The sequence below is a fragment of the Crocodylus siamensis genome, chromosome 2 (assembly GCF_052110815.1).
Source record: "Crocodylus siamensis isolate JL-2025a chromosome 2, ASM5211081v1, whole genome shotgun sequence".
Lineage (NCBI taxonomy): Eukaryota > Metazoa > Chordata > Crocodylia > Crocodylidae > Crocodylus > Crocodylus siamensis.
The window spans coordinates 30,513,551-30,534,749 of NC_143396.1; the positions used below are offsets into that span (position 1 = coordinate 30,513,551).

Consider the following 21,199-nt stretch of genomic DNA (forward strand, 5'->3'; position numbering starts at 1 on the left):
ATCGTCCCCAGAGGCTAACACCAGATCCAGTATGGCATTTTCCCTGGTGGGGATGAGTACCTCTTGCATGAGGCGTAGGTCCTGTACACACATCAGGAACCTTCGTGAGTGGCTAGACCTGGCTGACTGCTCCTCCTACTTGATGTCAGGGTACTTCATATCACCCATGACCACAACATCCTTTGCATGCATGGCCTCCCCCAGCTGCCTGGAGAATTCCACATCCAGCTCTTCCTCCTGATGTGGTGGCTTGTCGTAAACCCCTACCACCAGATCCCTGTCCCCCCGCCCTCCTTGAAGTTTGACCCACAGGGTCTCAGTTAAGCCTTCCTCTGGTCCCTTTTGGAAGGTAGAACTCGTATACTAACATAGAGTGCAACCACCCCACCTTTTCCCCCCTTCCTAACTCTTCTAAACAACCTATAGACCTCTATGTCTACTGCCCAGTCAAAAGTTTCATCCCACCATGTCTCCACTAGGCCAACCAGGTCGATTTTACTACTTGCAAGCAGGAGAGCAAGCTCCTCCTGTTTGTTCCCCATGCTTCTTGCATTAGTGAAGAGACACCTTAATCCCCCTGTGGGACCCCCAGGCACCCCCCCTTCCTGAGAGACAACTGGTCCCTTGGTATTTACCTGAGCTCTTACCTGGGCAAGTCCTACACCTGGTTGAGTTATCTCTTGCTCCTGTGGATCGCCATTCCCCGATGAACTTAGTTAGATGAACTTAGACAAACTTAGGAAAGGCCTGCTTGGAAAGAGAGGCAGCAGGAGAGAGGTGGCAGATTAAGAGACTTACAGAAATGGCTGCAGAACATTGCAGTTGTAGAGCCACTGTCACGACCTCTGCTTGCATCTGTGAGCAGGCCAGTCCAAGGGTAAGTGGCACTCTAGGTGAACTGTGTACTTCGGTGCCCCCACCACTTCCAATATAGAGGAAAATAAGAAGCCTAGAATGAACTTTTACATGTACTTATTTGATATTTGAAATGAAGAATAAAACAATAACAACTTTTTTTATTGATAATACATGTATAATTAAAAGAAAATCTTCATGAACATTTGTGTAAAAAATTAGAACTTTGCTTTTCATGCTTTCAGTTTCTGTTATTTAGAATGATGTTCCTTTTATTTTCTTCTGCATATAACTTTGGTGCCCCCCTCAAAATTTATCAACCTAGGTGGCTGCCTAGTTCACCTAATGGTTGGACCGGCCCTGTCTGTGAGGTGTATCTCCAGGTAGGACCACTCACCATTGAGGCTGCCACCCAGCAGTGGTGTATCGATGGGCAGGGGGTGGTAGAGGGCCATGGCCCCTGGGTGCCAGCCTGGGGGGGTGGGGCACCAGCTGGAGAGCCTCCTGTGTTTGCTGTGTGGCCCACCCTACCACCCAGTGGGTTGTGGGCTTGTTTTGCTGTTCTGGTTGAAAATTCTGGCCAGCACCCCTCCCCTCACAGCCAGTGTGCCATACTAGTAATTCCCCCATGGACATACTGTGGGGCGGGAGGCAGGGCCCTGCAGAGGCTGATTTGCCTCGACCCCACACCCTGCTTGGATTGTTTTGGGGGAGTGGGGAGTAAATGGAGGTGTTGGCTGTGAGGGGCTGGAGACCCTTGGTACTCCACTGCCTTGCAGTTCTGCGTTTGGCACTGTGGGGAGTGCAGCTTATGGGTTCCTTCCAGTAATGGGGAGTGCCTGTGATGTGAGTGGTGTCTCCTTGTGGTGTCTCTCAGGGAGCAGGCAAGAGAGCTACAGGAGGAGGTGGTGAGGCTCTGATGCATCCTTTACCATGAGGAGTTCAACAATTCAGTGCTAGAGCAGAACTCCAAGACTGTGGAGCACTAGAGAAGGGAGAGGACATGGACTCCAAGGATGGTGGAAGCTGGAAGCTTATGACCTCTGGCAGCAAGCAGAAGTGTTCATCTCCATCTGCAGTAGTTCATCTGGACAACAGATATGAAGCCCTAGCAACAGAGGAGGAGGAGCATGTTACATTGGTGGAGGACAGGACAGGTCTCCCAAAGGTGGAAAGAGACCACAGCCACCAAGAAGAATCCATGGGTGGTGGTAGTTGGAGACTCTTCTGCGGGGCTTCCACTCAATTGTGTTCCAAGATGTCATTGACTACCACGGCACCTTCACCAATATGCGAGCTGGCTAGATGGGCAGCACCTGTGATGCTCACATCTTCCACAACTCCATCCTGCCAGTCCTGGTGGAGAGAAGGCACTTCGTGCCAGGGTGCCAGACCTCCAGGTGAGTGCATTGGGGGTGGGGTATGACCTCTCCTCATCCCACCTACCCACTCCTCCCCTGGCTTATGTGGCCCAGCACCAGCAAGGTGCACCCCTGCCAGGCAAATTTTAACCAGTGCCTGGGCCAGATCCATGCACTGGTGGAGTGTGCCCATGGCTGTCTGAAAGGACACTGATATACCCTCACTGCCCACCTCAAGGTTGCTGAGACCAACATCCTCCAGGTCATCATTGCATACTGCATAACTTCTGTGAGACCTTGGGGGAGAAAGTGTAGTGGGCAGAGGATGCCGGACACCAGGAGCACCAACTATGGTGGAGTGACAGCAACACAACACTTTCACTGGGTCCTTGGGTGAACCACTGACCTGCCAGAGAGGACCAGGGTACCAGGTGCAAGAGGTACTGGCTAACCACCTGCTCCTGCACTCTCCACTGTAGCCCACCTGGACAACCACCCCTGGACCCCCGCCCCACCATGCAGCCCCAGCACCACTCTCACTGTGGAAGTTCTCAGAAAGTAGTTTATTCTCCTCCACAAACACAGAACCCTTTCCCACCCCTACACCAGACCCCCATCCCTCCTGCCCCCTGAACTGCAGAGCTCCTTCCCCCACTCTCCACAGAGCCTCTTCACCATCCACTGCATCTGCCACCCAGCTCCCCGACCTAGCCCAGCCCTGCTGCTCACTGCAGCTTCATGCAGCCCCAGAGCAGGTCAGACCTATGCCCACTATCACCCCCAGGTGAGCTTGGAATGGGATCCAGGGCAGTGGTATCTGTCTGGTAGAAGAACTACTGCATCTCAGCACAGGCCCACTGGGGGCAGGGGGCCTGCTGCTGGGTGGTGGGTGGCTACCAGAGTATAGGATGGGGTGCTGAATGCCCAATAACACTCCTCTGGTGATGTGTCACTGGAGATGTCATGGTTGGGTGTGGGCACAGGCTCCCAGGCACCAGAATGCAGGTCAGCACTCACACAAAGGGCATAGTCCTAGAAGCCCCACCAGACTCACGACTGTGGTTGTTTACAGCCACCCACTAGGCCTCCAGGTCCTTGACCTTAATACAACACTGCCACACCAACTGGGAGTGGGCCCATGCATGCATCCCAGTCACCAGGGCCTCATAAATGTGGGTGTTTTAGTGCCCACCCTAGGCAAACTGCCTCAGAATGTTCTCTTCACCCCACAGTACCACAAGAGTGCATACATCCTCTGAGGTCCAGTTTGGGCCCCTGTGTCTCTGTATGGGCAGGCACATGCAGACAGGACCAGGGCTGGACACAAGGGAAAGGAGGACATTATGCCCTACACTGGCCAACTGGGCCCCCATGTGGCTGGCCCTGTGATGCCAGGTCTGAAGGCTGGGAGCAACACCCCTGATAGGAGCACATCTAGGGAGCTGTAGCTGCATGGCCAAGGTGCTTCAGCATGATCTTGCAAAGAGAGAAAGGTGGGGAGTGAGCAGCATTGGGGAGCAGGTGCTGGCCCTGATGGCACAGCTGGCAGGGCCAGTAGCCCTGGTAGGATTACAGGGCAGGGCAAGAGGTGCAGAAAACTGCAGTCCTTTGCAGCACTCACCTGTGGCCAGGCAGGAGCTTGGGAAGGGGACAGCCCAGGCAAACACAGTAATTTTATACCCTGCAGCTAGGGGCTTCCAGAGATCATCCAGCCCAGTAGCAGGATAGGGAGCCAAGTATGAATCCTGGGTCTGGGCTCTAGCTGGCCCCTTAGTGGCTGAGCAGACCTTTATTTGTAAATTTGCTACCTGCATCATGCACGTCTGGTAGAAAATTTACACCCAAATTGATATAAGCCGCCATAATTACTGTGCAGTTTGGGCATGCACATGTAGACATGCATCTATACTGCAAAGACATTTTTGGTTACTGTGCAGTAATTTAAGTTACTGCACAGTAAATGTGCATGTGAAGATGTGACACTAATTGCCCAATAATTTGGACTCCTACAGATTAAAGTGTTTTATGTAGATATGCCTTGTGCTGGCAGATGAACATAACAAGGAGCAATGTTCTCAAGTTTCAGTAAGGAAAGTTTAGATTAGATTAGGGAAAAAAAATCTCACTAGGGGGGTAGTAAGACACTGGAACAGATTATCCACAGAGGTTGTAAAATATCAATTCTTGAAGATTTTTAAGACCTAGATAGACAAAACCTTGGTTGGGATGATCTTGTTAGGGATGGTCCTACTTTCAGCAGTGTGTTGGACTTGATGACCTTCTCCCAACTCTAACTTTTTTTTATTCTAAAGGAAGGTTTTGAGTCATTTCTAGTCAGTTCTAGTTCAGTTCTAAGAGTCAGTTCTATTTTGTAGAATCAGTCTTATTGCCCCAATGAATATTGAATTAGTTATACATGTGTTACCAGGTTTGGTGTCTATACTAGGGGCTCTCCTGGTCTGACCCTCCTGCCATGCCTTTGATGGGAAGACTGAAGAAAAGAAGACTCAGGAGAGTTGACCCTTTTAGAACATGAAATTCATTCAGTAGGTGCAAAATGAATCCCGTCCCGTCCCCCACCCCCGCTTGGGGGTTTCTTATCTCTTCTTTTCACAGGGTCTGCTTATCCCCCTCTTGCAGGTCTGACCCTCAGTGGATACACTACAGCTACTGTTCCAGCCACAGGGCTTCTCATTACCCTTGGGATACCATCTCCACTACCAATGCCAGCTGTGTTGCTGCTGCCAAGAATGCAGAGCAGCTGCCTGTTAAGCTCTCTTCCACGGAGCCTGTCAAGGATGCTGGCTCCATTCTCCCTTCCCACACAATTGGTGTGGCACTTTTAGAGCTGGCTGAGACTCCGATTCCAGTCCCTGAGTCCGATGAGCTGGTTCCGCTGAGTCTGATAGGGATACGGACTCACTCTGTTCCCTGCATTGGCTGTGCCTCACCAGCCAAGTCAACTAGGGTATGGGCTTCACTCCCTCCCTACCGGCCATACTGGCTCGACCAAAACCATCACAGCCACTGCCTCAGCTGATCACTGACCAATTCCACCACTTCAGTAAATACCTTTTTTCCCCCTCCTTTTAACTTCCTGGTGTCAGTGTCCAACCTCAGGATCCTTTGGCTCCTTTCCTTTGCAGCCTCCGTGGTCTCAGGCATCCAGAAGTTCCATCATCCCTAGTCCTCTGCTGGGGGCTTAGTCTCTCTCTTCCTCTTTTATTCCATACTCTCTTCTGTTATTCAGAACACCTGTGGGTGGGCACAGCTGTGTAGTTTCAGTCTTGTCTTTTGAACCTGATGATGACCTCTCCTGGGGTGAAAGGCTCTTGGCTCTGACCTATAGATGACCCCTCCTGGGGTAACAGGGGCTTATGATCCCTGTTACAACATAGAATATGGAAGATTCAGGCAGGTTCAAGTCCTTGCTCTGAATTAGGTAGAGCAGAGACCTGGATTTTCATGTCCCACATCCTGAGTAGAGGTTATTGTCTATTCTGAACAGTTGAAGAATTTTAGAGGGACAAGACATGAATTATTAGCTATTTTGAAGATTCTCTGTCTTTTTCTTTTTTTGCAAAAAATACATCAAAAGGTCTTGAAGAAAGTAAATGTAAAAATGTTGAAGGTTGTTTAGAAAAATGAATTCTTCATTTCCCAGAAGCCCTAGTGATTTGTCTTTCAGAAGGAAACCAACACTTTAATATCTGATACATCTTGGTACAGAGTTCAGAATATATGCACATGTTTTTGACTGCTATTACAAGGTTGTAGTGGCTTTCATAAATGATCTTGTACACAGTTCCAAATGTGAAGCAGTGAAGGGCCTGGAAGCATAAGAAATATGTGTGTGACATACAACATGACAGAGAGCCATTGTGATACAGGAAGACCAGTGAGCCAAGTCAAACAATTAGGAACAGTGGGATTTAGAACATATGAATAAAGAAAGGTTATAAAAAATGGGAGAGAAAAGGAGGTTTCAGTGACTACAGTATTACTAGTCCCAAAAGTACAAAATGATGATTGTGAGCAGGTGTCCTAAGTCAAGTCAGAAAGACAGTGCACTTTGGCAGAGGCTTCCCCACCTCCCCTGAATTTTTCTCTCCTGCCACAACTTTGTTGGGAGGTAAAGTTAGTACTCACAGGGGGCTGGCTTCTGATTTTAACTAATGCTCAGAGTGACGCTCACTCTTTCCTTAAGGCTACTACAGCTGGGGAAGCTGGCGAACTACCTGCCCCAGAAGTAACACCCTTATGCATTGAAACAAGCTTCTGGGAAGGCAGAGGTCCTTACCCAGCACTCGGTATTTCCCTCCACCTCACCTCTGCTCTCTCAGAAAACAGAGATAAATAAACTGAAAATCAAATTGTTAATTGGCATGCTGCAGGCTTTTTTAATTCACTCCTTCTCTCTGCTTGGAGAGATCCTGCTTCCAGCCTGGTCAGGTAATGTAGTCAGTCCAGACATTCATTCCCAATGTCTAGCAACAAAGTCTCTAACTAAGCATGAATACCTGGTCCTGCAGAGTTTCCAGTGAGGTTCGCTCCTGGTGTAACAGGCTGCCTGGTCTCTGTTTTCCTTCAGACACGCTGCCTGTGTCACTCCCATGCCTCCACACAGGAAACTGGCTCCATCACCACAACTGTCTCTCAGCTTCAGCTCCTCTCCCCTTCTGGGGAAATTACTGATCAAGTCTAGCTCTTCTTATAGGGGCTCGTTAATTGACACTTTACAAGAGGGGCCGGTCTCTGATGCTGCGAAATGACATCATCTTGTTGGCTGGTCCTGAAGTGTCTGCTAAGTTTCTCTTTACTTGGACATGCACTTTGGTGTGAGGCAAGTTGTGCCATATGGGGAAGAATAAACTTGCCCAGTTCCTTCCAAATCTGAAGCCTAGGGGAGCTAGAGCCTGGGGCCAGCACCTGTAGAGGATGTGAGGTTTGCAGGATGGGGGTGGGAGTGGAGCAATGTGGGGGGGATGTGGGTCAATGTGTGGGTAGGTATGGGGGGGTTGTGGGGGGACTGTATGGGGGGGATTGCTCAGGAGGGGTGGGTCCCCTACCTCCCACAGGGTGCAGTTCCCAGCACATGAACTTCCCCCCCTGCAGGGCCCACAGCTCCCCACCTTAGCAGCAGCAGCTGTGCTAAAATGCCACTGCTGCCAGAGCTCCCCTGCAGCACAGTGCAGCGCTGATTGCTTCACAGCCAGTGCTGCCTGTGCAGCCTGCCACAGGTGCAGCCCTGCTTGGCATAGTGCCATGTGGGACCATGCGCCTTTGTGCAGCCCTGGATCACTTGTGCTGTCACCTGAGAGCTGGCACCACTCACAGGGATCGCGTGTCATGCCAGGCTGTGTCCTGCCTCCACAGAACGGGCCTGGCCTGGCCTGGCAGCATACAGGGTCTGTACACACAGGACCTGGTCCAGCACAACAGGTGGTCCCTGCAAGTGGTGCCAGCCCCTGGGTGACAGTGCAAGTGGCCTGGGTCTACAGAAAGGCACGCAGCCCTGAGCCAGGCTGGGCCGCACCCTCGAGAAGTGGCACAGGCAGCTTGAGCCCTGAAGCAATTAGAGCCATGCCATGCTGCAGGGGAGCTTTGACAGCAACGGGTCCTGAGCACCCCATGGGTCCTGCTGCTGCGGGGGGGAGGGATGGGGCTGTTCACACTGTAAGGGACCTATGCCCCCTGACCAGCCCCGCCACCTACATACACTCCCACCTACATACAGTCCCTCCATACAAGCACATCCCTCCCCCACACCCACAATCCCCGCTTACCCATGAAAGTACCCAGGTCCCAATCCTTGCTGTGCTTTTGCTTGCCCTAGCACGCTAAGCGCGCATGCCCCATATGCTGGGGCAGCAGAAGCACATAGAGAAGCTCTGATCAGAAACCAAAGCATCTCTCTGGAGAACCAGCTTCCCGATTACCTCAGGGCATTGTCCTTTTTTTTCTGGGGTATTTTTTTATACCTGGGTAGCCAGGTATCAAATTTTGAGCCTGCACTGGAAATATGCAGCATGGGGAACATTTTTCATTTGCAGCGTGCCTCTTGCTGCTTCCCAAACTGGTTTGGGAAGCAGCAAGAGGCATGTGCACACTTGTCTGGATACACCCCTTGAAACACAGCACTAGGACCCTATTGAAATGAAATGTTTGGGTGAGGTCATTTTGGTATTTTCAAAAGCAATATTTTGAACAAATTGTGTTTCTTATAAATCAATTCAGGCCTAATGAAAATATTAAAAAATTGGAATTTCTTGTGAAGTGGAAATGCCAAGTATCAAGGAGTTCTTGTGCTCAAGATGTTTTACATTACAATCCGTTAGACTGCAGAAAACAGATGTAACTCAACTTGAACATAAAACAGGTGGAAATAAAAGTTCACCATGGCTCTGATCCTATGCTTATTTTTCTACATGCTTTAAGCACATGTAGATTTCTTTAATACCCAGGCCTAACATTCTAAAACCTAGAATTCTGTTGAATCCATTGTTAATTTGGAAACTCATTTATTATAAGGGAATTCTACTCCCTTACAGAGGCAATTAATTCCATTGACTTTAAAATATGACTAACCACCTGAATAAGATCTACAGGTTGAAGAATGGAACATTGGCCAGAGTACAATGTTATTATGCTCATCTTTTCAAAGTTAAAAAGATTAACTTTTGCAGGAGGTAATCATCCTGATAAAAGCAGATTTCAATGACATTTTGACTCAAAGTCTTTGTTTGGTAAAACAAGCTTATAAAACTGCACTAAAAATCCCTTTAGATTTACAAAGGTGGAAACTTTCAGGATGTCTTATAGACAATAAAATATTTTTCAAAAACACATTAAGAATGTCTAAAACCACCTTTGAGATGAGTAACATCTTTTAAAGTCCTGAGCTAAATCAAACCAAAACCTTTGCTGACATTTTGATTGCATTTATGTTAGTTGGTATAATGAAAAATTAACTTCACACATAAAAAATTTATTGTAGCTTCTTTTATTGCCTGGGAAGGAAAGTTTAGTGTAGCCAACTGAACCATGCTTCTTCACGGGTTGTCACTTTGTACACTTTATTATTGTAACTTATGGAGATGTTTGTAAGCAAAAGAGTGTTATTTATTTTGCAGTACTCCCATTTGCTCACTCATTATACTTATCATGGCTCTATGTAATAAACTTCAAAATACCACACATTAATGGGGTTATTTAAACTATAACTACTATAAGTTAATGCGCAAATGCCTTGCAGTTTTCCCATCTTTACTTGCTACTCTGAAATAATGTAGAGGATGTGCTTTTAGCCTGGAAAGAGTCACACACTTTAGTCCAATAATATATAGGAAAATGTGCAATTATTTAATGACTATAGACAAGTTGACATTCATGCCTGTCTCATTGGGTGTGTCTGCATATTAAAATGCTTGCCTGCTACTTATTTCTCATAGATAAAACATATTTAGTATAATTTCATGCAAACTCTTATGACAAATGCCCAAACCAGCACTATGTATAGATGGAGTTGTAATCTGACTCAAGTTGCTTTTCTCAGCACCAGGAGAAATAAGAAAGAGCCGAATTGCAGATACCTAAATTCCACATTTCCTTGTGATTAATATACATTTTGCTAACTTCACACTCCATGTTGCATGCCAACCATAACCTATATATTTAAATTTTTATCTGCTCTTCTGCCTCAAGACTCATCTGAAGACAAGGTATAAGAGCATATATTAGGTCATTCCTAGGAAAATATACTTTTATTTTTTTAATTAAATAAAAATGCCTTTCTTAGCCAACATACACAAATACTAAATTTATTTTTATATTCATCTGAAACAAACTTATTCAGAATTAATATATCTCATTATAAGTGCATGTAATAGTTGAGCACTGGGTACTTTCTGTAGCTTTTTCATTTTGATGGACTAATAATTTTTAACTTCCTATTATAATATGATTGTAGGTTGACTTTTCAGGGTTTTTTTTTCTTTAATTCATCATCTTGTATCGTATTTTGATATTTATCATATTTACTTGACTACAAGTCAAGGTTTTTTCTCCATTTTTGGTGGGCAAAAAAAGCACTTCATGTTGTATTTACATTAAAAGGAAACTGCCATTAAATGCACTGGGCACATCTGCACATTCTGATTTAAGGACCTTTTACAGGCGATACCTATAAAAGCAGGTATCAAATTCAGGTGCAAATAGAAAAAAAGCCTTAACGCACCTGTAAAGAAGCTAAGGCACATTAATGTTGTATATGTCAACTGACTTGGAATTAACTTTTGTCCAAAGTCAGACCGTACAACGTATTAATGTACCTTAGTGTGTGTACGTGTAGACACATGCCTAAATCACATTAATGCACTTTAGGTAAATGTGCATTAGGTTTAGGTGTGTGTAAAAGCACTTGTAGACATGCCCATTGTCTATCATTAACTGCAGCCTAAAGCAGCATAGGTTTAGTAATGGAAACCAACTATGAAGCTGATTAAATGTAGTCAACACAGACAATGACTATAAAACACATGACCTATATTTGGCAAACATACTGGCGGGAACCTCCTACAAGGATAAGTTAATGCAGCCCATCTGAATGAGAGATATGGTAGTGCCCACTGAGTCCAGTCCCCTTCAGTGCTGACTCTTTCTTCAAATCATGGTGAGCCACTACACTGAATATATTTCAACTTCCTATTCACTCCCATAGCTGAGCTGAGCCTTTCTTTCCCATTTACCATGATTCCTTTTTCTTCACTAGCCTTAAATATCTGGCAAACATCACCAAATGAGATCCCAAACAAGTCACTCAGAATCCCTGTGTTGCCTCTCAGCCTGTTACATATGACTAGTGTGGCCCCACCTTCCATGAAGTGGAGCAGGACCAAGTTGTCCTGCACCTCATCTGCATATACTTTTTTGGAAGATCCCAGTTCCGATCATGAGTGGGGAGGGCTAATTAGTACATGGTTCCTTTGTGGTGAGTATCTGGAATATAAACACAGTGTTGAGATGTTGAGTCACAATGGCTTTTGAAATACTGTTGACTCTGCTGGGGCCTAAGCAAATGAACTATATGGTAATTTATGAGTGTTTTGGCTTTGAAGTAATATTACACACAGTTCTTTACTATGTATATGTAGGTATAAAATTGCTGCTTAAAAGTGTGTGCATTTATGAAGCACCAGTGCTAAAACTTGCACCAGTTTAAAAAAAAGGTAAAATGCATCAATTTTGAATGAATGAAGTCTATAGGTACTATATAGAAATTACTACAGGTATGTTTATTTCAAGGTCAGTGTTTTCAAATTACCCCCTCACTTCCATTGGGGTCAGGGAGAGCAGGGTCTGAAAATAAGGAGAGAGGGAAAGGGCTGCAGGGGGAAGAAGTTGTTGGGGACAGGGCAGAGGCCAAGAGAGCTACCTTATCCTCCAGAATTATTTTCTATGCTGTAGCAGTGGGAAGGGGATAAATTCAAGGCAGAGCTTCAGTAATTAGATTTTATACCTAGAAAATGATAACAAATTTATAATTCTTCCATGTATAGAATCAAAACATCAGGGGGTTGTCTTATATTCAAGTAAATATGGTACATTCATTCAGTATAATGAGAGTGTATGAAAGAGGCAGAATGATGGAATTATATCCATATCAAAGTTGTACATTCTCATTATTCAAAAGAAGTCATCACATTTTTGAAGTACTTCCTGGTTCTCCTGAGAAATGACATCTAGTGAGGAAGAAATCTCTTGGTAGTATTCAGTGATGTAAATTTCAAACACTAGTTTATATGACACATGTTGTCTGTTCATTTGCAGAGGAATGCATATGCCTATCAGTGAACAGTTCAGGTTTAAGTAAAGAGATAAATGGATTGGGGGAAAGGAGTGTGACTTGATAGTCAATTCTTTTAAAGTTTTAAGAAAGCTATCTCTGATCTGCCTACTACAGTACTACTTCAGCCTTTTCCTTTATTGAAACAGATAACGGACAAGATCTTCTGTTTCACAATGACCCCGAAAAGTTCAGAACCAAACCCTTTTAAATTCCATTATCTGAAATGCAAAAATCCTCCATGCAATACTGCCAAGCATTGTCATGGCAACATTATACCATTGAGTGACAGAACAACTACTGTAGCATTTAACTGAAATTGAGTTGTTTTGCTCTATGAACAAAAATGTTATTTTAAAAGCTAGAGCACAACTGGGTGATGGAACATCTGTAATCTAAACATTTTTCTCACCTTCAGAGGTGGGAAAAATCACTTTCACTTCTCATCTCTAGACACCAGGAAGGGTTTAAATTACACAGGAAAGAAACATTCATTATCATGAAGGGCGAGTGTTCTGAGAGTAAAACGTTATCAGTCAGAATAGGCCTTAATAACAACTGAGAAACTAAGTACCTGTTAGTCTGACTCTGCAGATAAGTTGTGATTCATAGATAAACAGCACAGCAGCCTGTCAGAGGCTCAACTTGGGAAACACTAACCTGACTTAACTATCACATAGCATGTGGTGGGTGATATTGTACTATATGTATATATTGGTACACATTTCCCATGCCTTGTGCTTTTTTAGAACTTCTTTTCTAAAGTTCTATGTCTGAATCACTGTATTGTGAGTTAGTTGTATTCCTGTTTGGAAAGGCTCAAAGGGTTTTGAATAAGGAATTTAAAGCACCAACAGAATCCCAGAGCCAAAGGAGATTAGACCAATTACTCAAAAAACTTGATAACATCAAATACAAAGACATTTTGGAAGATTGCAAAGACCAAATACATCTCAGGAGGAGGAGGTGTCTGTATGAAACAAATGCAGCTGGAAGTCCCACACATAGCTACTGAAACTGAATCAGCCTCTAATCAGTTATATAGTGCTGCAGTAACACTTTCCGTTCTTAATATACTGCATGTTCCTTTTAAGCCTGTAATTCTCGTATTCCACAATGTCCACCAAACTTTGGACATTAGACTTAGAGGACTGTAAATATGTTCCAGTACATTTCACAAAGGTCCTCATAAAAAGTTCTTAGTGGTCTTAATTTCAGAGATTTCACAGTCATTAGGGCTGGAAGGGACCTCGGAAGATCATCGAGTGGCAGGAAGTCAGCTGGGGTCATAGGATCCCAGCAAGATAAGCATCCAATTTACTCTTGAAGATGTTCAGTGTAGGTGCTTGGACCACCTCCAATGGCAGGCTGTTCCACATCTTAGGGGCTCAGACAGTAAAGAAATTCTTCTTTATGTCCAGCCTGAAATGGTCTTGTAGTAGTTTATGACTGTTCAACCTCATCATCCCTTGGGGTGCTCTGGTGAATAAACATTCCCCCAGAGACTGGTGGTCACCGATAAACTTATAGGTGGCCATCAGATCACCCCGAGCCTGCGCTTTTCCAGGCTAAAGAGCCCCATGGCTCTCAGCCTGTCGTCGTAAGGTCTGTTTTCCTGACCTCTGATCAAGCATGTGGCTCTTCTCTGGACTCTCTCAAGCTTCTCCACATCCTTTTTGAATTGTGGAGCCCAAAACTGTATGCAGTACTCCAGCTGTGGCCTCACCAAGGCTGAGAACAAGGGGAGAATGACATCCCGGGATTTGCTTGAGAAGCATCTATGGATGCAAGCCAGCATTTTGGTAACTTTACTAGCTGCAACATCGCATTGCAGGCTCATATTCATCTTGTGACCCCCAAGTCTCTTTCTTCCATAGTGCTAGCCAGCGTAGCACTGACGAGTCTATAAGGATGCTGCAGGTTTTTCTTCCCAAGGTGGAGAACCCTGCATTTTTCGGTGTTAAACACCATCAGGTTCTTGTCTGCCCATTTGCTGAGCCTGTCCAGGTCAGCCTGGATCACCCACCTGTCTTCTGGTGTGCTTTGCCCCAAAGTTTGGTGTCATCAGCGAAGTTGGCCAGTCCGCTTCTGACTCCAATGTCCACATCATTAATGAAGATGTTGAACAATTTGGGTCCAAGGGCAGAGTCTTGGAGGACCCCACTGGTCACAGGACACCATGATGATTGACTTCCATCATGTACTACCCTCTGGGTCCGACCATGGAGCCAATTTCCCAGGCAGTGGATCATGGTGGACCCAAGGCCACAATTGGCCAGTTTTGCCAAGAGATGATTATGGGATACCAGATTGAAGGCTTTTTTGAAGTCAAGATATGTGACACCAATCTCTTCTCCCTTGTCCAGGTGATAGGTCATCTGGTCATAGAAGGAAATGAGATTGATCAAGCAAGACCTATACACAACAAACCCGTGCTGGCTATCCCTTAGGGTGTTGGCCAGTCCTCTTTAATAAACTTTTCTAAGATCTTCCCGGGATAGAAGTCAGGCTGACGGGCCTATAGTTATCCAAATCCACTTTCCTCCCTTTCTTGAAGATAGGCACCGCATTGGCCTTTTTCCAGTCTTTGGGCAGTACACCAGAGCGCCAGGAGTTTTCAAAGATCCATGCCAGAGGCTGGGCTATGATGCTTGCCAGCTCCTTGAGTACCCTGGGGTGCAGATTGTCAGGGCCGGCTGACTTGAAGGTATCCAGCCTCTCAAGATGTTCCTTCATGAGGTCAGCATTTATGGAGGGCAGGGGATCTCCCTCACCCGGACTGCCCTGTCCCATGGTGGGCGTGGGCATCCCATGGGACTGATGAAAGACCAACGCAAAGTATCCATTTAATAGGTTGGCTTTTTCCTGGGCGTCAGTTGTCAGTTGCCCCATCTGGTTCAGCAGAGGTCCAATGTTGCCCTTGCTTTTCCTCTGGTTCCCCACATATCTGGAAAAGGACTTTTTATTGTCCTTGATGCTCAAAGCTACTTAGGATTCAGTTGCAGCCTTGGCTTTCATGGTTTGCTCCCTGCAGGACCAGACCAGTGCAGAGTAATCCTCTTTGGTGGTGAATCTCATCCTCCATCCTTTGTAGGCCTTTCCTTTTAGCCTCAGGAGGTCTGCTAGATCCCTGGAAAGCCAGGGGGGCTGCTGTGCCCTCTTGCTGCCTTTCCTCTGAGATGGAATACAATTAGCTTGTGCATTGAGGAATTGCTCCTTTGAGGAGCAACCACTCTTCTTGAACTCCCCCCTCCCTGGGGTCTTGGTCCCTTAGGGCTTCACTGACAAGCCTCCTGATCTTGTCAAAGTCAGCTTTCCTGAAGTCAAGGACTTCAGTGTTGCTGACTTGCCAGCTTTACAGTGGATGGTGAAGGTGATCAGCTCATGGTCACTGTCACCCAGATTCCCATCGATCACTAGGTCACTAATTAGGTCATCCCCACTAGCCAGTACCAGGTCGAGCAGCGCTTTACCTCTCGTTGGCCCATAGACTTCTTGAGTCAGGTAGAGGTTATCCACACATGAAAGCAAGCTTTGTGACCGCTTGGATTTTGCTGAGTGATCCTCCCACAAGATGACTGGGTAATTGAAGTCACCCATGACAACCATAGTCCTGGAGCATGTGGCCTCAGCCAGTTCCCGGGCAAACTCTTGACTTTGGGTCAAAAGGTCTGTAGTAGACTCTCACCGTTGTGTCCCCTGTGCCGTGTTCCCCATGGATTTTAACCCAGAGGGTCTCCAGTCATCCAGCCTGGTCACCAATATCAGCTTGCAGGGACACGTAGCTTTTCTTAACATAAAGAGCTACACCCCTGCCCCTTTTATCTACACGATCCCTCCTGTACAGGGTATAGCCATCTATACCCATGGTCCAGTCATGGATGGAGTCCCACCAGGTCTCTGTTATCCCTATGACATCATAATAATTTGCATTAAGCAGGAGGACGAGCTCCTCCTGCTTGTTTCTGAAGCTCCTGGCATTTGTGTACAGGCAGGCAAGTGTCCCCTTCGGGGCTCTTGCTTTGCCCACAGATTGTACCAGGGCTGGGGCAGGGGTGGGCTCCCTTAAGTGCCTTGGCCTGCTGGCTTTGCAAGTGTTGCTCAGTGGGCCAGCAGTGGCGGTAGTCCCCTGTCCCCCAGCGGGCTTAGTTTAAAGCCCGGTGGAGCAGGTCAGCCAGCCTGGCTGAGAAGAGCCTCCTCCCCAGGGGGGAGAGGTGGAGGCCATATCTTCCCAGCAGCTCACTGCCTGTCTCACCAAAGAGTGGGCTGTGGTCATGGAAGCCAAAGCCTTCCCTATGACACCAGCACCACAGTTTTTGGTTACCTACATGGATCCTCCTCTCCCTCCTCAGCCCATACCTGAAGACAGGGAGGATTAAAGAGAACACCACCTGTGTCCCCAGACCTTTAGCCCCACTCCCAAATCCCTGTAGTGCCTCATGACCCATCTGGGAGTGCTCTGAGCCGTGTCATCAGTGCCCACACGAATAAGGAGCATGGGATGGTGGTCTGTGGGCTGGAGGACCTTAGGGATCCCCTCCACAATGTCCTGGATGCGGGCCCTCAGGAAGCAGCAGACTTCCCGGGCTAAGGGGTCGGGGAGGCAGATTACCCCTTCAGTCCCCCTCAGGATGGAGTCTCCCATAACAAACACCTTACATTTTGTCTTGGGGAGAGCGGAGGCGGTAGCTGCAGTTGAGCCCACATTGCCTGCGAGAGCTGGTAACTCAGCAGGATCTGCTGGAGCAGCAAGAGGTCTGTACTTGTTGCTAAGCTCTGGCAGGGCAAGGGCCTTGGTGCGGTGGGCCTTGGGGCCCTTCTCCACCTTGGTCCATGCCCCTGACTGGACAGAATGGGAGGTCCCAGAGTCCTCCTTTGTCCTGGTCTACCGTCCGGCTCCCAGGGGAAAAGGGCCTGGCAGTAGGAGTCCACTTCCTGCTCACAGTCCCTGATGGCACACAGTCTCTGGACTGCAGCCTGGAGCTCCTCCAGCTGGTGCGCCAGACACCCCAAAAGGGACCAGACCCCACAAGGGGAGGTGCCCATGTTCCAGGGCCCCAGAGCCTGAAAAAGGGACAGGCAGCCCCCTCAGCTGAGAGCCAGAGGCTCTGTCTGCGTGGAGCCCAGAACCATGGGTTTGCAACCCAACCAATAGGTTTGCAACCCCTGTAGCTACAGTGAACTTCTCTAAACCAAGTGAAATAAAGTAACTGAAAGAGTTGTGTTGTATTTGAATTTGTGACAAAAACAATGAAAACTGTATTTTTGGGAATGCAAAGGCAAAATGTAGAGAGAGAAACTGAGGCTAGGCTTGTTAACCTGCCAGTTTTTACAAAAAACCTGGACCAAGTTCCAGGCTTGTGAAGAGGCCTTTGTTGAGGGCTTTTAAAAAACAAAAACAAAAATTTCAAGACATTTTGCCCATCTATAATTAGGATATTATTTTTTACCCATTTTCATTATTTCCTTTAAAAATGGACCAAATGAGAACAATGAGAGCATGACTCATGGAGATGCTTGAGACAAAATAGGACTAAGAAAATGTTCAGGTTACATCTAAGAGCAGCTGAGAGTATAAAACTTTGCTTTACCTTGCCCCAATATTCTTCAACTTTGGATTTTTCTAGAGACCCCCATAAAGCAACCACTAACCTGTTTTCTACTTACTTAGGGCCTAGTCCAAACTGTAGTGCATTCTTCCGTTAGCATAAACAGAAGTCAGAAAAGGCCCTTATTTATGCCATGGATAATGGATAGTGTGGTGTTAATGTGTGGTAGCTTTCAAATTTTTTGAGCAGAGTCCCACTTTGAGCAAAAATTTTGTTCATACACCACCCCCCTGCCCCAACCCTGACAAAAACAGACATGCAAAATATGCCTTCATAAACTTAACAGAGATTAACACAACTTAAATTATCTACACCTGTAAGTTTCAAATTCACAGATACTGTACTTACCCATTAATGTTGAGGGTGTGCCTGTTTCTCTGCAGGCAGTTGATCAATTTGTGGAGAGATTTTTGAAACTGACACTCAGAGGTTATCCTCCACCTCCAGTCTTGGATGGTACTTTGGATTCTCTGCACTGGCGGTGCTAAAGACAGTCTCAAACAAATAAGATGAACCAAACTGTAAAAGAGCTTTGACTGCAAACTTTGACAAAGCAGAATATTCTGAGCCAGCTTTCAACCAAAACTACCCCAAAGGTGATTTTTAAATTGAATGTCCAGTGCCCTGTCACTCTGAAGTTCAATCAGCTCCTCTTGATTGCCATTTGAGAGATGGGACAGGATTACTGCCTCAGCTACAAAAGGCTGGGTAGTCCAGTCATTCAGGGGTGAATTCCCTTTTGGAAAATAGTTATCCAAACTGGCTTTGAGAGAAGTCAAGTGATTCTTGATGGGCTCCACAACACTCAGCAGTTTTGATTCCATTCCTTTGATAGCATCACTTAACAATGGGAATGGAACACCTGAACCAGCTTTGATCTCTGTTTTCCAGAGATCTAGCTTTCTCTTGAATGCAGTTATCTTGTTGTGCACATCAAAAACAATATTTTCTGCTCTTTGCAATGAGAAATTTAGACACGTCAGTTTGTCAAAAATAAAATATCATCAAGGTAAGCCAAAAGTACAAGCCAATGTGGATCACAATGTATCTGCATTGCTGAAATTCAAATCCAACAGAAAAAGAGGAACTTTGCTTCTCAGTTCATAAACACATTGCAATACTTTACCTCTGGATAGCTACCTGACTTCCATGCAAAACAGCAAAGTGTCATGCTTGACTCCCATTTCTGCACAAAGCATTGCAAAGAGATGTGTTGTGTGGGGTGTATCTTGATAGAGTTAATGATTTTGATACCAGTACTCAGAACATCATCCATGTTTCAAGTTGCAAGGGGTTGTAAGTCACTGAGGGTTATCGGAGCAAATCACTTACTTTCCTGGTGGAACTAGGTGTGTGCTAGCCCTTAGGTCCCAGCAGATTACTATTATCAGATGTTTAACAGCATGTCCACCCTATCTCACCTGCAATGACTTGATATTAAAGGTAAGTAAAAAGGGAGGCTTGTTGGCCTGAACAGCTGTTGACGCCTGGTAACTGATGTTCCTCAGGGCTCTGCCTCCCCTTGCACCCTGGCCTGCCACTGACCTGGTGGTAGAATCTGAACATACTGTCACCTGTTTTTGGGTCCCCAATGAGTCCGTACAACAGATCTGAAGACCTAACCATGACTCTGTCCACAGGGGCTTCAAAGAAGGAGAAAGTTTACCACTCTCCTCCTTTCACCCCTGCCAGGGCATTAGTCCGAGCCTATGCTCATTCAAAGACTTTTCATTCTCTTCTCTCACAGCCATTGCTGGGCATGCTTTTCTGATGTCACTCATCGCATGCCCAGGCAACTGGAGCTGGCAGGAGCTAGCAAAGTGCATCATCCATGGTTCCAATGAGTCCTATGCCTCTGCCGCTCATCCCCAACACGGTAAGTAATCATGCCCAAAGCTAGCTCTCCAGCAATCTTTGGCGTCCTCAAGGCCCTTTCCCCTGAGCCCCAGACCCTCCTTGGAACTGGCAGCATGATCTTCACTGCTACAGCAGTGTATCATATAACATGTTCACAGTTCCTGTGGCTCAATTTCAAACACTTTGGCTTTTGAGCCTACCCTACCTCCAGCCACTGAGGGAGCTTTATCAGTGCAGATTGCAATTTAGGCTTCCTACTTTTGATCATGAGAATTTAGGAAGTTGTTTAAAATGTTAAAAAGTTCAAATCCAGTTGCACACATCCTAATTGGCATACAGAATGAAAAAATCTTTCAAAATTCCTGTTTTGTGAGTAAACCCTACATATGCCATTAAATGAGCTTCTTTCAATGTATCTGTTGCTTCATCCAACTGGATTGCAGATAAACTGATAAATTGCAGATAAATTTCAGTTGAGAGATCAGTTGTGCATTGATAGTTACTGACAAGTCAGAGATCTGACAGCTGACTGTGTTGTCTGAGAGCAGGATCAATTTTAACTTCTTGGCCACACTGTCATCAAGCACACGTCAGTTGCTGGTGGGAGAATCAGTTTTTCCCCAGTTGTGTAAGACTTTTTATTCTTGTCAATATGCTACTTTTAAAGCATTTGCAGGGGTCCATACCACATTTTTCGCTGTGTTTTTTTGTTTGTTATTTTCCTGTGAATTTCATTTAAAAAATTCTCTGTTCTTTTCTACCAGAGTGCAATGTTTTGTTCCTAAGTGGTATCTTAATTTTGTTGACTTCTGGCTACCATTTGCCAAAGTTACTGCACACAGTACACATTGAGGCCTAATTCCTCCATTGACTACACTGTAAGTAAAACCAAAATTCAAATATGCTTCATCACATTTTCTTGTTTTTGCAGATATTTTCTCTTTATTGGCTTCAGCCATTTTAGCTTCCACCTTTCATTTCAGAACAGTATCTTTTGGCAATAAGTAACGATCCATTTTCACCTCATAATTGTATGAAAAATATCAAACTCACCAGCAGAATAAGCTGCACTGCACAAATGCTTATAATATTTTTGTGCTGCAAGAGCTGATATGATAGGCATGCTAAACCTGAAGGCGGGAAATGTCTTTGTTGCCATGGAAATGAACACTGGATTAATTAAATACATTGTAACACCTGTGAAATCAGTTGCAAAAGGTTCACGCATACTATTTCAATGTGTGATGTTATCAAATATCACATTCTTGTTATATAATAATAATAATAATAATAAAAAGTGAAATATGCCTTGCACAGAGCTGCTCCCCACCAACATTCCTTCATAGTCCCCAGGGGCCCTGCCCCATAGTTTGAAAACTGCTGTTAGTGTCTTTGAGTTTGTTACTACGCTCTAATATGTTTCAGTGAAGTCATTGCCCTTAGGTAGCTAGGCAGGGGTAGTTAATGTTGTGTCAGCACTTCAATTACAATCTCTTTTTGCAGCAATGTTGAATTAGTTTCACAGTGGACCACAGTTCCACAACAGAATTGCTTGAGTTGAAGTCAACATGTGAGCTTTCATTTCTAGATTATTCAGCTTTTCTCACTTTGGATTGAACTTATTTCCACTGAAGCTGGTGTTGAAATTACCGTTGATTTCAATGAGAGCAGCA

At 45.6% G+C, this 21,199-nt stretch overlaps 1 protein-coding gene and 1 long non-coding RNA gene across 2 annotated transcripts in view; one reads left to right on the plus strand and one right to left on the minus strand.

Moving 5' to 3' along the window:
• Positions 1-1,841: 1,841 nt before the first annotated feature.
• LOC149870116 (uncharacterized) lies at positions 1,842-6,843 on the minus strand. Its single transcript, XR_016440691.1, has 3 exons — positions 6,737-6,843; positions 5,289-6,046; positions 1,842-1,963 (listed from the first exon to the last, which is right to left on the minus strand). It is a non-coding gene; the product is annotated as an uncharacterized LOC149870116 (long non-coding RNA).
• LOC149870117 (uncharacterized) overlaps positions 1,859-21,199 on the plus strand; it is a 64,778-nt gene continuing 45,437 nt past the window's right edge. The window contains exons 1-3 of the mRNA XM_090035606.1: positions 1,859-2,255; positions 19,417-19,545; positions 20,291-20,404. Of these exons, the coding sequence (XP_089891732.1) occupies positions 1,859-2,255; positions 19,417-19,545; positions 20,291-20,385 (621 nt within the window). The 3' untranslated portion in view covers positions 20,386-20,404. The remainder of the gene's footprint in view (positions 2,256-19,416; positions 19,546-20,290; positions 20,405-21,199) is intronic.